At 41.4% G+C, this 14,068-nt stretch overlaps 1 protein-coding gene across 1 annotated transcript in view; it reads right to left on the bottom strand.

The window, feature by feature from the left end:
* Nucleotides 1-14,068, bottom strand: part of KCNH7 (potassium voltage-gated channel subfamily H member 7) — a 394,806-nt gene that overhangs the window by 118,244 nt on the left and 262,494 nt on the right. The window contains exon 6 of the mRNA XM_090045605.1: nucleotides 9,146-9,360. Within this exon, the coding sequence (XP_089901731.1) occupies nucleotides 9,146-9,360 (215 nt within the window). The remainder of the gene's footprint in view (nucleotides 1-9,145; nucleotides 9,361-14,068) is intronic.

Below are 14,068 nucleotides of genomic sequence, written 5' to 3'. Positions count from 1 at the left end.
AGAGGAATAAAATCATCTAGCCCCCCAAAAGTCTTATCCTAGTTCTGGCCCAGCTGCTCCTTTTTGTGCCTCAGACTACCTGCTTCTTAATTAGTAGCTGAAGATGGCTGTGTCTCAGTTATCAGCAGTACCTCATCACTTGCAAATCTCTGGAACTTTTGCTTGTTTACTTGGCATGATTACAGTTTTTTCTTCCTGGGACTGAATGGGAACTTAATTCTTTTTTTGTAAAAATTTAATTGTTTGCCCATCAACCTTTCAGTGGGCGTATCTATATGAGACACTGTACAGTAGCTTAATAACACTGAGCAATAGCGTGTCAGGTAAAAACCATGCTAATACACTACTACACAGTATTATTAGACTACTGTGCAGTAAGCATCACAAAAAACCCATGCACTGGTGCTACTGCACAGTAATTGTTAAGGGGTGTACGAAGTGGGCCCTATTTGAGTTGGATTCAGCCTGAATCAGGGACAGTGATTTGATTCATAGATTCGGACCACTGTCCTTGATTCGATTCAGCTGAATCCCAATCTGAAGATTCGATGCTGGTTTGGAGAATTAGTGATTCAGACATAGACACAGCTTTAAAAGTTTTTTCTACATACTTCGAGGTACCAGCATGGCTTGTGAATGCTGCAATGCTGGGATGGATGGAATGCCCCACAGGAGTGTGGGGGCCCCCTCCATATGCTTGGCGGCAAACCCGAAAGTGGACCAGAAGTACTTCTGGTTCACTTCCAGGTCCTCCAGGGAGTATGCAAGGCCCCCCCTCCATGTCCCCCCTGCTTGGCAATTGGCCGTAGAGGGACGTGAGGTGCCCCCCCCCCAGACCCAGGAGGCACCAGTTGCTGAGCCGGGGAGGCACAGGGGGTGCTTCTGGTCTCCTTCCAGGTCTGCTGCCAAGGGTGCTGGGGACCCCCCCATGCTCCTATGAGATGCTTCTTCTGCCCCAGCATGGCAGCATTCACGAGCCATGCCTGGTACTGTGAGGTATGTAGAAAAAACTTTTAAAGCTGTGTCTATGTCCAAATCACCAAATTTTTCTGAATCTCTCCGAATTGATTTGGAGGGTTCCGATTCAATTTGAAGAGATTAAAGGGTCCTCTGATTTGATTCAGATTTGGAGTTTCAGCCACTTAATCCGGCCGAATCTCCGCCAAATTGAATCAGGGATCGAAGCTTGGCACAGCCCTAGTAAGTGTAGTTACTGCCCATTTAGTTAGTACTTCATTAAGCAAGTATTAAACTAAATGTGTAGTAGCTACTGCACATTAATAAATGTGTAGATGAGCCCAGTGTGTGTGTTAGTTAGGATTAAACTATAAAAACTCACATTCCTTGCAATCAATATTGGGAGACTAATATATCAGTTCAATATTCTTAACTGGGAACAATATTATGAGCAGGGAGTAAATATGTACTTGGATACAGTCTACAGTGTTGGATTACTGGCATAGTTCTAATGATAGTGTGTTTTGATTTAAAGCAGGAAGATCTATTCTCATATCCCCAAAACATTAACTGGGGCAAAAATATATCCTTGCTTGAAGCAAATTGTAACACAAGACCCAATGTCTACAGAAATTAATAGAAACACACTTGTTGTGTTTTTCTCTATATATTAGAACTGAGAAAAGAATGATTCCCTGTGAGAAGTGATACAGTGCTGATAATATTCAAGGTCAACCTCACAGAGCAGATCACTGATTATTATTCAGCTCAGGAGAGTAACAGTGAATAGGCTGCTCATTCCCTTTAGAATGAAATTAATTACTTATATTTAAATTTCATACAGGATGCTAGATACTCCTTGCTAAGTCAGCAGGGGGCTGGAAGAATATGACTGGAAAGACTGGACCTGAAGGAAGGGCAATGAATGAATGGAGATACAGACTGGGATCCCATACTTCAAAGCAGCTGGGCTCTCTGAAAGTAGCACAATCGCTGTATGCCTTGTATCATGATGCAGCAGTTCAGATCCCATGTAATACTGACACTTAAGAAAAAAGCGAGTGACCTGGAAGAAAGGTGCCTTGTAGAAAACAAACTCTCAGAAAAAGCATTTAAACATCATTGTATTGAATGCTATTATAAGGTCTTTGAGGAATAAATCTACTGGTGATTTTATATCTCAAGGAACACCTTTTTTCCTCTAATTCCATAGATCATAACCAACATTAAATGGATAAAAATATTCCATAAAAAATGAGCCTGATTCTCCAGCATGTTGGCACCTTGTGTAGTCATTCAATTTTGTGCAAAGTGAGTGCACCTTTTAGATCTGGTGACAGGTTTACATGGGTATGAATGATTTGCACAATGTGCAAAACAGAAAAATTGGACTTCTGATTTGTACTGGTATTACCAGCTTTGTAAAGCTCCTTCCCCTACGAACAGCTATTTCCCATGTTCTCCTCATATAATTATACTTCCAAATGATTGTGCAATTACATGCACTTATACTATTTATGTAATTATGTCATGTATAGCAATTATGAAATGTAGTTATGTAACTATGTATTTCTTTTTAAAGATGAATTTTTGTTGCAACAAGTTACTGACTAAAATTATTGTACTTAGAGCAAACCAGAGGGACATTATACTTAAGATAGTCACTGATAAAAACAAGAAGATTCACCGTTTAGGAGGATCTGAGTGGGAGATATGCTCCATATAGTAACTAGGAAAAAGCAATCTCAACAGCAGTATTTGCACTGTATAGTAGGAAAGCATAGCAAGAGTTTTGTTCCCCCTTAGTTTAGCCAGTTTGTGTTAGAAAAGTAACATGCTGGCAATGTGGTTTGTGTGCGAGTTACTGTATGGTGCTGTTAACAGTGCAGTGTGTCAGCTGAATCAGAGTGCTGAAAATGTATAGCTCAATAATTTGATTTATTTTTAGCTCTTATAATGCCCCTGTCTGGCCTAGATGTTGCTAAGCAGTTTTCTTTTTGCCTGAAAACCTGAAGGTCAATTTGAAGTCACGATCATATAATAGTTCTTTTTATATCAACACTTGGGACTGGCCTTGGGGGATATTCCTTAATCTTCTGGAGCTGACAGAACAGAATCTGACTAAGATTATAACAAACCTACAAGATGTATTACTTCTTCTCAGGGAACTTCTGAACACTGAGGGCCTTTTTTTCAGAGGAGTTGTGGCTCATCATCATTTCAGGAAATCAGTCCACAGTTATCTAATCAGTCAGGAAACTGGGTACATATTTCCTTATCTCCTACACAGAGGAATACTCACAAAACTATTCTGAAAAGTATTGTTTAAAAGTTTTAAACCTAAAGATATTTGCCTCACTTCAAAGCTGCAATTTGGACAAATCAGAGACTTCAAATTCCTGCAGTTGCTTGGATAGTTTTAGCAGTCCCAATGATTGCACTGGGAACTGCTCTGAGCTTTGCTGAATAAGGGCCAGATTTTACACTTATGAATGAAATGCAGCTAGATACTCATTTTGCATGTGCATCGTTTGCTATTGTTGGTTTGTTTTTTATTACCAAGCATAGGTTATGAGTATTTTAGAAACAGTCTCTTGTCTCGGAGTATGACATAGATATAGTTTATTATGGTCCCTATTCAAGTCTAACTCTGTTCACAGTCAAATTAACAGCTTGGTTTTGGCTTTGGAGTCAGATGGTAGTGTGACTGGATGCCTATGAGGAGATTTAGAGCTCAAAGAAGTTGCTTACTGTTGTGCCTTGGAAGGGTGGAATTTTAGGTCCAGAAGCCCCTTTTGAAATTCATTAAAAACACTAAGGGATTGATGTCAATTTTTTTGCCTTGCTGCTTACTTTAATACTTTAATATTTTTTGAGTCCATGGAAAGACTTGTCTCTTTCTGACAGTCAGTGCCAAGGCCCTATGTGAACCTGTCAGTGCAAAAATGTGTATAAAGTGGTCTGTTCTCTTGGAAAGATTGTCACAAAAGATGAATAAAAAGGAATCTATCTATCTATCTATCTATCTATCTATCTAGTGGATTCTGTCTTCTAGGGACAATCTAGTTTAGCACTTCTGGAAAGTATAATGCAAAAAATAAGAAATCACAGTAAGAGAGAGTGCTACCAAAAATCTAATTAGGGTGAGAGGTATCTACAGTGAAATATGACACTACCAATTTTTCAGAAAGGGCTGTCAGACAAAATAGCTGTGCTGTCCATTTGTCCTAAGAAGTTTCAGGGTGTCACACACACAGGGACATCCAGAGAAAATGATGGTTGAAATGTGTATAGCACCTACTGTACATTATAAAAGGCATGTTTTCATGGTAAAGAACATGGAAAGAAACTTCAAAGTGTAAAGGTTCACGGAAATTATGGGCATCTGATCACTTAGAACAAGAGTCTGGCACCCTGCCACAAAAACTGAGCAACATCCTACTTTGACCTAGATTATAATACTCTTATTTATCTTTGGCAGTATATTATTCTGTGAATACACTTACTAAGTCAGTGGTACTTTACATGGAGTGAGGTGCTTGGAAATGAAAGTAAGTGCTTTATAATCTGGCCTTTTCTGAATAGATTAATTTAAAACACATGCTGGAATATATTCTCTCTTCCACAATATTCTACAATAATTCTGTCAATATAGATTGGTAGAGTTTACATCCATATTGTTGCCCATCTACATCTTACATTCCAACCATTATACTACTTAATTACTTGTTGGCATCTCTGCCCTTATTTTTTCCTTCAACACCTTGTACTAGTATTAGTTCTAGTACTTCTAAGATCCCTTTTTCTCCTTAGATATTTCCAGTATTGTGCCAGTTTGTACATCTAGCAGAGGCATAAACAGCATTTTTAGTGCTATCATTAGGCATTATGTTTTACAGATTTCATAGACATTAGGGATGGAAGGGGCCTCAGGAGATCATCGAGTCCAGTTCTATGTCTTTAATATTTAGGAGTTGGAAAATGCTATATATAGTTATTTTCCTCTTTCCCGCATCTTGCTTTTCTGTACTGTTGTGTTAATATTTATTCCTTCTTCCCATTTGCTTGCTAAATCACTCCCTTTTCTCACTTTCTGTTAAACTTCTTTCATCCTTTTTTTTCCTCTGGCCTATGTTGTTCTTTAAAAAGCATCATTATTTCCCATTACATCACGTTTTCCTTCTTTCTACCCTACTCTGTCTGTTCCACCCCACTTTTCCTTTTTTCCTTGTTTTCATTCCCTGCACGTGCCTGGATGCAGCCTAAGAATATGATAGAAAATGATGGAACTATTTCCCATCTTTTGTCTAGTCAGTGGGGGCCAAGCTTTTTCATAGGAATGCCACAAATTAGGCCTTGCACCCTCCCCAATTCTGATCACCTTCCCTGGACCAATCTGAAGCTCTGTTTTCTGCTTCCTGCCCTGTACTCCCTGCTTTAGTTACCATTATGCTTTCTAACCCCAGCCCTATCTGTTGCTGTGCTGCCTGCCCTCTCCCCAGGGCTGTCACATGCCACACACAGAGGTTACTTGTGGCACCTGTGCTGCAGGCTCGCTGCCCCTGCTCTAGGTAATTTTGGGAAAAGGAGCTCATTCTGTCTTGTGACTTACACTATTGCTACAAGTCTTACTGTTGGCAGTGCATCAAATCCCAGACTCCACAGAGCAAGGTTGTCCTGCTCAGGACAGTGCATGGGTAGGTAACATTCCTGTATGGCACTGGTTTACAGACACAGAAAGCAGATAAAGTAATCAATATCTCAGAAAGCAGCTTTTTCAGTAATGAAAAAAGGAGAAACGAAGGAAGAGAGATATTGAAGTGCAAAGAGAAAGAAGGATCGGAGTTAGGAACAGTAGAACATAGTGCTGGAGAGGACCTTCAGTAATTGAGACTAGCCCACTACAATTTCGGGTGACTATGTTATGTGTTTCTGAACCTCAAGCCAAACCATTTAGGTTTCCTGCTATCGCTACTTTTGTTAGCATCTGATTGCAGATCCTCGCTTCTGTGATGGGTAGAAACCTTTTTCTTATTTGCAGCCTAAAGCATTCTCAGGCAGTTTATACCCATTTATTTTTGCATCCTTTACCTTAACTGGCTCTTCTTTCTTTATGGAGTTGTTTGATATACTTTAATCCTGAACAAAATACAAAAGGGCTTCCCAATTTAAGCATATATTTGACTCATTATCTTTTGTGCCATTTTTTCTGTATCCTATTGTTCATCTCTCCACTATGTTCAAACCTCCCATGGATGCTTCTTTGCTGGTCTAGAAACCTGATAATCTGCTGCATTTACCAGAGCACAAAATGGGAAGAAGTGTAGAACCTGATTTACAAAGGAATTTATGCTTTTTAACAAGCAGATAGATACCTAGTGGGATTTTCAAAAGTGTCAACACACCTAACATCCATTACATTAAGCTGAGTTAGGTATGTCAACACTTCTGAAAAACCCAGTCAAATTAATTTTTGAAAATTTTACTCCTAAAACTAAAGTCAAGATTCATTTTTTCATGAACTGTAGTGGTGTTGGTATATGTGGACCTAAATTAAATTTGCTCATGTGTGAAATGAAGCTGTCTCCCAAAGAGTGTTATCTAGTTTATTGGCTTGATGTAAAGCTTGTCTAAATAGGTCTAGTAATACTGACTTCAGTGGAGCTACATCTGTTTTACTCTCACTGAACATTTGGTCCTGCACCTAGTTATGTAGTTTAGGCATCAGAAATAAGGGAAAAGACTGGAAAGTGAAAGCAATAATGGAGAAAGGAATAGTTGTTCATCCCTTGAATTCCCTGTGGTTATGGCAAATGATAGATTTTTAATGCTTGTTATATTAATTTCACCCTGAAAACTGTATAATAGAGTTCTTAGAAGCCACCAAGTTAATAGAGGCATAACCTAACACCAAATTAAGTTGGAAGTGTTCTGTGAAGTGTTCAGATTTCACAAAACATTTCAAGTTTAATTTTAAGTGTACTGAGTATCAATGTTCCAGACAGGTCGAGCTGAGCTGAGCCATTTCTATTGGACCTCTCATAATATCTACATTGTTTGGGGGATAAGTGAAAATTAAAAAAAAATAAAGCAAAAACCTCTAGCTATAACAAAATCATTAGCCGATAGAAACTGAACATGTAGGCACTAATTAGCCCCTCCAAAAAGTCAGTCGAGCTTGGCTTGTGCCTATGTACCTTATAAAAACTAGGTTTTTTTAATGGAATTTGACTTTTTGCTGTATTAGCTGTAAAAAGATTTCTATGTATAACAAGTCTGAATAATTTAAAATATGTCAAAATGGATCTGGAAGACATTAAATGTTTCACACCTAGCCAAGAAGGAAAGTTCAATGGTTGTAGGTTCACGTTAGCTATCTGAGTGGAAATATATGAAAGATAAAAATCCAATTACTTTTTAGACACAAACTGATCTTAAGATAGAACTCATACATTTCTTTTATCTGTTTCTTCTGTAGAATGGACAACATGTTTCTTTATATTCTCATCGAGGGGAATGAGGAGCATGGAAACTGTCTGGTATGGCAACAGTGTAAATAGACTTTAATTTAGTTGAGAGAAGAAAACAGGTCAGTATACAGTGAAAGGCTATCTTAGATGAGATCCTCCCTAGGCCATTAATAGCCCCATGAATGTTTATAAAAAGATGTTCTCACCTTAGTAATCTGTCATTGGATAAGTGTTAGGGTCTGGCCCTGTAATTACTGAAATGGTCAGCTCTCTATTATTTTCTGTTCATCACTTAGCACACTTGGCTATTTTGTTCATCACTTAGCACACTGGGCTCTTGGTCACAATAATATGTAGGTGCTAATGGAATACAAATTACAATCTTCAGTATATATATGAAAGACACTGGAAAGACTTTTACTGATTTCAGCGAGCATTGAATCAGGTCTTGAATAATTTGCCTATATCTCTAGGGCCAGATGCTAAGCAGCACTTAAGTAACTTAAGTGGGATCTAAATGCAGCTTAGGTGTGTGTGGAAAAAAATTCTGAAAGTCTCACTCAGCTGTCACCTGACCCCAAGGATCTAAATGCCTTAATTTTTTACTTTAACGTTTCCTATGTGCCTAAAATGACATCTCTGCATATCCTCAGAAATGCACAGTCTTGACAAGAATAAGCAACTAGGGGCCTAGATTGTTCCTAAATCTACTAAGGATCTATAAATTAGGTGTTTCTCTGCCTAAGTTTCTTGAGAAGATTAATTTAGTAGGCATTTTCAGCATCACAAAAAAGCTGTGCGTTGGTGTGACTATTCAGTAACTTGTATAAACAATACTAAGTTGTTTATAAATTGTTTATAAACTAAATAATGACTGTGCAGTCAGCATCTCATGTAGATGCAGCCACAGAGTATTTCTGGCATTGGATTACGATAAATTAAATCACCAAACATTGTAAACAGCAGACTATGACCAGTCATCTTTGTACTGTAAATCACTGAAGAGGTTTTCACAATTTATTACATTTTGGAGAAAAATAGAGCATTTTTGGACAATTCAGCAATAGCAATACATTTTCTAGACCAGAGGTGTCAAACTCATCCCATGGTTCCAGGCTGGATCCTGACCTCAGGGATCCTCCAGGGCTGGATTTGGACCTTGGGATTCTTCTCAGGCCGGATCGATGGGAACAGCGGAAGCTGCAGTGTATCCAATGGTGGTGGCAGTGGGACTGCAGAGGCAGCAGTAATAAGGCTCAGGGCCAGCAGCAGTGGGAGCTCTGGGGACAGCAGCAGTGAGGATCTGGGGGTGGAGGGGCAAGTGCAGGCTTTATCTGTACAGCCCTCTCTTGTGCCCATGCTACTGATGGCAATGTCCACTGGGGCCTAGGAGATCAGAAATCTCTGGTAGGTCACAACCCCCTAACATCACCACCCAATTTCTGGTACCCTGCCATTAGGCCAGTGGGCTGGATAGAACAGCTCTGTATGGCACATCTGGGCCACAGGCTATACATTAGACACCACTCTTCTAGACCATCACACCTAGAAATAAAGAAACTTACAGAGTACAAAGCTTGTTAAGCACAATGCTTGAGGACTATGTAAATCATTCAGCTTTAGCAAGATTTCAGGATGTTGATAATGTGAAAAATAAATTTTATAGAAGTAAAATAGAAAGTAGGAATTCTGGGGGGAAATGTTGTAAACCAGCTTACCTGGGTAACCTTCTCTGTCACATTGTGCGTTCTCTCTTTCACCTTAGGTGCAATAATTGTTTTCTCTGAAGAAGGAGGAGATGAAGATTTTTTTTCAGGTTTGATATCTGAAAAGTTCAGGGTGAGTTGAGGAATTTTGTTGATGGTGCTGTATTTGTTGAGATTTGAATCTGATGTGGATCCCAGTAGACTTGACTTGATATGATTGAAAGGCCCTAAAATGGGAAATTGTACTTAATACTTGACAAATGGAGAGAAATAAAGAAAATGTCCACAATGCTTAAGTGATATATCACAGAAATATGTTTTTAAAATAGTATATTTTATACTATTTTACTATACAATTTGTTTATATTAGAAATGGTCTGGATAAAAACTAACTATTAAAGTTTTGCTATTACATGTGTACACAATTACTTCCCTGCTATCCCACCACACACCTTACAGTAATACATATAGAGACAATGAATAGTAAAGTTGATGGAAGCTGTGTATATCTCTCCATAAGAGTTTTGAACCTGCTTGGTGCACTACATCACAATATAAGTATACTTGTACAGGGATGCCTGTGCTAACTGGATGCTCATAAGTATTCAGTTTTCATTCGTTTGACCTTCTGAACACCCAAGTCATGGGGTCATTCATATCTCACTAGTTGGATACTCACTAGGCACACACATATGTTGTAGCTTTTGTCTGTAAGATCACAAATTCCAAAAGCACTTTGGTGAATTAAATAACATTATTTGAATATTTGCTCTCCTTTCAACTGTTGTATTTTAAACAGCAGTCAATTAACTGAGCACAGACATGGTAAAAAGCTATTAGTCATCTATTCACAGGTAATTATAATGGAGAGAGAGGGAAATGGCACAATTTTTAAAAGAAAAGGTTAGTGTGATTGTACTAAGAACTTTTATTTATTCATTTCACTAAGGCATTTTATAACTTGTGTCTGTCTTCATTTCCTAGTTTAATTAATAAACATGATATCCAGGACCATGGCTATGATACATCCATTGTGATATTTAATGTCTCTTATGTCCTTATTTGCATATAGATTCCAAGGCCAGTATTGAAATGTCTCAGTATATGCCTTTATTTGGGCATAGCCCTGTCTAACCTTTGATGAGCTGTCTCTGCAGGGTAATTGAGAATGAACAGGTTAGACTTTTAGGTTCTTGAAACAGACAATGGGGAGACTCTGGTATAGCAAAAATGGTTCAAGCATAGGCCCTGGGCACTCTGTACATAGAGCGTGGGTAATTAAAAAAAGCCTAGTCTACAGTTAAACCACAGTAATGTCTCTGGACGACCTTCCCTATAGATATGGCTCCTAGATCCTAGGGATTTAGAGAGAATTTCAACCCATCTCTCCCACTTCCCACAGACTAGAACTCAGAAATCCTTCAACTCAAAGAAATCCTTCAACTCATCCTCCTGCTCAGTGCAAAGAATTATGATGTCACTGGGATAACGGAGACCTGGTGGGACTCCACCCATGACTGGACCACGGGTATAGAGGGCTATACCCTGTACAGAAGGGATCGTGTTGACAAAAGGGGAGGGGGGTGTAGCTCTCTATGTGAAGGAAAGCTACATGTCCCTGCAAGCTGATGTTGGCAACCGGCATGGACAGCTAGAGACCCTCTGGGTAAAAATTCGTGAGGAATACGGCACAGGGGACACAACAGTGGGAGTCTACTACAGACCTCCCACTCAAAGTCCTGAGCTTGAAAAGGAGTTCACCCAGGAACTGACTGAGGCCTCTTGCTCCAGGACCTTGGTTGTCATGGGTGAGTTAAATTACCCGGACATCTCGTGGGAAGATCACTCAGCAAAATCTGAACGGTCGCAAAGCTTTCTCTCATGCGTGGATGACCTCTACCTGACTCAAGAAGTCTATGGGCCAACGAGAGGCAAAGCGCTGCTCGACCTGGTACTGGCTATGGGGGACGACCTAATCGGCGACCTAGAGATCGATGGGAAGCTGGGTGACAGTGACCACAAGCTGATCACCTTCGCCATCCGCCGTAAAGCTGGCAAGTCAGTCAGCAACACAGAAGTCCTTGACTTCAGAAAAGCCGACTTTGACAAGCTCAAGAGGCTTGTCGGTCAGGTCCTTAGGGACCATGACCCCAGGGAGATGGGAGTTCAAGAAGAGTGGTTGCTTCTCAAGGAAGCGATCTTCAATGCACAAGCTAAATCTATTCCAACATGGAGGAAAGGCAGCGAGAAGGCACAGCAGCCCTCCTGGCTCTCCAGGGACCTAGCGGACCTCCTGTGGCTAAAAAGGAAAGCCTACAAAGGATGGAGGATGGGATTCACCTCCAAGGAGAATTATTCTGCACTGGTCCGGTCCTGCAGGGAGCAAACCAGGAAAGCCAAGGCTGCAACTCAACTCCAATTAGCTTCAAGCATCAAGGACAACAAAAAGTCCTTTTTCAGATATGTGGGGAGCCGGATGAAAAGCAAGGGCAACATTGGACCCCTGCTAAACCAGATGGGGCAACTGACAACTGACACCCAGGAAAAAGCCAACCTATTAAATAGGTACTTTGCGTCAGTCTTTCATCAGTACCATGGGACGCCCATGTCTGCTATGGGACAGGGAGATCCAGGTGATAGGGATCCCCTACCCTCCATAAATGCTGACCTCGTGAAGGAGCACCTTGAGAAGCTGGATACCTTCAAGTCAGCCGGCCCTGACAATCTGTACCCCAGGGTACTCAAGGAGCTGGCGAGCGTCATAGCCCAGCCCCTGGCATGGATCTTTGAAAACTCCTGGCACTCTGGTGTATTGCCCGAAGACTGGAAGAAGACCAATGTGGTGCCGATCTTCAAGAAAGGGAGGAGAGTGGATCTGGCTAACTACAGGCCCATTAGCCTGACTTCTATCCTGGGGAAGATCTTAGAAATGTTTATTAAGGAGGCCATCCTTGATGGACTGGCCCAGGCTAACATCCTAAGGGATAGCCAGCACGGGTTTGTTGCGGGTAGGTCTTGTTTGACCAATCTCATTTCCTTCTACGACCAGGTGACATATCACCTGGATGAGGGAGAAGAGATTGATGTCATATATTTTGACTTCAAAAAAGCTTTTGATCTGGTATCCCATGATCACCTCTTGGCCAAACTGCCCAGTTGTGGCCTTGGCTCCACCACGATCCGCTGGCTGGGAAATTGGCTCCGTGGTCGGACCCAGAGGGTTGTAATTGATGGCAGTCACTCATCGTGGTGCCCTGTGACCAGTGGGGTCCCTCAAGGCTCTGTCCTGGGACCCATACTGTTCAACATCTTCATTAATGATGTGGACATTGGAGTCAGGAGTGGACTGGCCAAGTTCGCCGATGACACCAAACTTTGGAGCAAAGCATCCACGCCAGAAGATAGGCGAGTGATCCAGGCTGACCTGGACAAGCTCAGCAAATGGGCAGACGACAACCTGATGGTGTTTAACACCGAAAAATGCAAGGTTCTCCACCTTGGGAGGAAAAACCTGCAGCATCCTTATAGGCTCGGCAATGCTACGTTGGATAGCACTACAGAAGAAAGAGACTTGGGGGTCATCATTGACCACAAGATGAACATGAGCCTGCAATGCGATGCTGCGGCTAATAAAGCGACCAAAACACTGGCGTGCATCCATAGATGCTTCTCGAGCAAATCCCGGGACGTCATTCTCCCCTTGTACTCGGCCTTGGTGAGGCCGCAGCTGGAGTACTGCGTCCAGTTTTGGGCTCCACAATTCAAAAAGGATGTAGAGAAGCTTGAGAGAGTCCAGAGGAGAGCCACGTGCATGATCAGAGGTCAGGAAAACATGGGACTCTTTAGCCTGGAAAAGCGTAGGCTCAGGGATGATCTGATGGCCACCTATAAGTTTATCGGGGTGACCACCAGGATCTGGGGGAACGTTTGTTCACCAGAGTGCCCCAAGGGATGACGAGGTCGAACGGTCACAAACTCCTGCAAGACCGTTTCAGGCTGGACATAAGGAAGAATTTCTTTACTGTCCGAGCCCCCAAGGTCTGGAACAGTCTGCCATTGGAGGTGGTTCAAGCACCTACATTGAACACCTTCAAGAGTAAATTGGATACTTATCTTGCTGGGATTCTATGACCCCAGCTGACTTCCTGCCCTTTGGGCAGGGGGCTGGACTCGATGATCTCCCGAGGTCCCTTCCAGCCCTGATGTCTATGAAATCTATGAAACTGACATAATCACTAGGCCACAGAGATAAACTCCCTCTTACTTTTGTTCACAGTATCGTCTGTGCATTTTTCATTAAGGAGTCAGTGGAGAAAGATAAATAACTGTGGCAGCAAAGAGCAGAACCCAGAACCTCCCCATCCCAGGAGGGATTTTTAACCAGTTGACTGGAGAGACCTGCTCTCTCTTGTCTTTCTTCTCACCCAGCAGCTCTTTCCCACTTAGTTGCCCCATGGCTCAGATGCAAGAGAAGGGATGGAGACTGCCCTAACCTCACCTCTTAACTTGTAGTTTATAATATTTATAATATTCATAACACATATATGTATGTATATTTCTTTACACACACACTCACACACACACACACATACACACATTAAGGCTGTGCGAAGCTTCAGTTGCTGATTCGATTCGGTGGAGATTCAGCCTGATTCTGAATCTCTGAATCCAAATTGAATCAGGAGATCCTTTAATCTCTCCAAATCAAATCAGAACCCTCCAAATCTATTCAGAGAGATTTGGAAAGATTCAGAAATTCAGACATAGAGGTAGCTTTAAATGTTTTTTCTACATACCTTTAGGTTACAGGGGTTCATGAACACTGCGATACTGGGGCATATGGAGTGTCCCACAGAAGCATGGAGGGCTCCCCAGTGCACTCAGCAGCAGGCCTGGAAGTGGACCAGGAGCCCTTTGGTTCACTTCTGGGTCCGT

The sequence above is a fragment of the Crocodylus siamensis genome, chromosome 4 (genome assembly GCF_052110815.1).
Source record: "Crocodylus siamensis isolate JL-2025a chromosome 4, ASM5211081v1, whole genome shotgun sequence".
Classification (NCBI taxonomy): domain Eukaryota; kingdom Metazoa; phylum Chordata; order Crocodylia; family Crocodylidae; genus Crocodylus; species Crocodylus siamensis.
The sequence above is the reverse complement of the archived record's forward strand: the minus strand, read 5'-3'. Positions and strand labels throughout refer to the sequence as shown.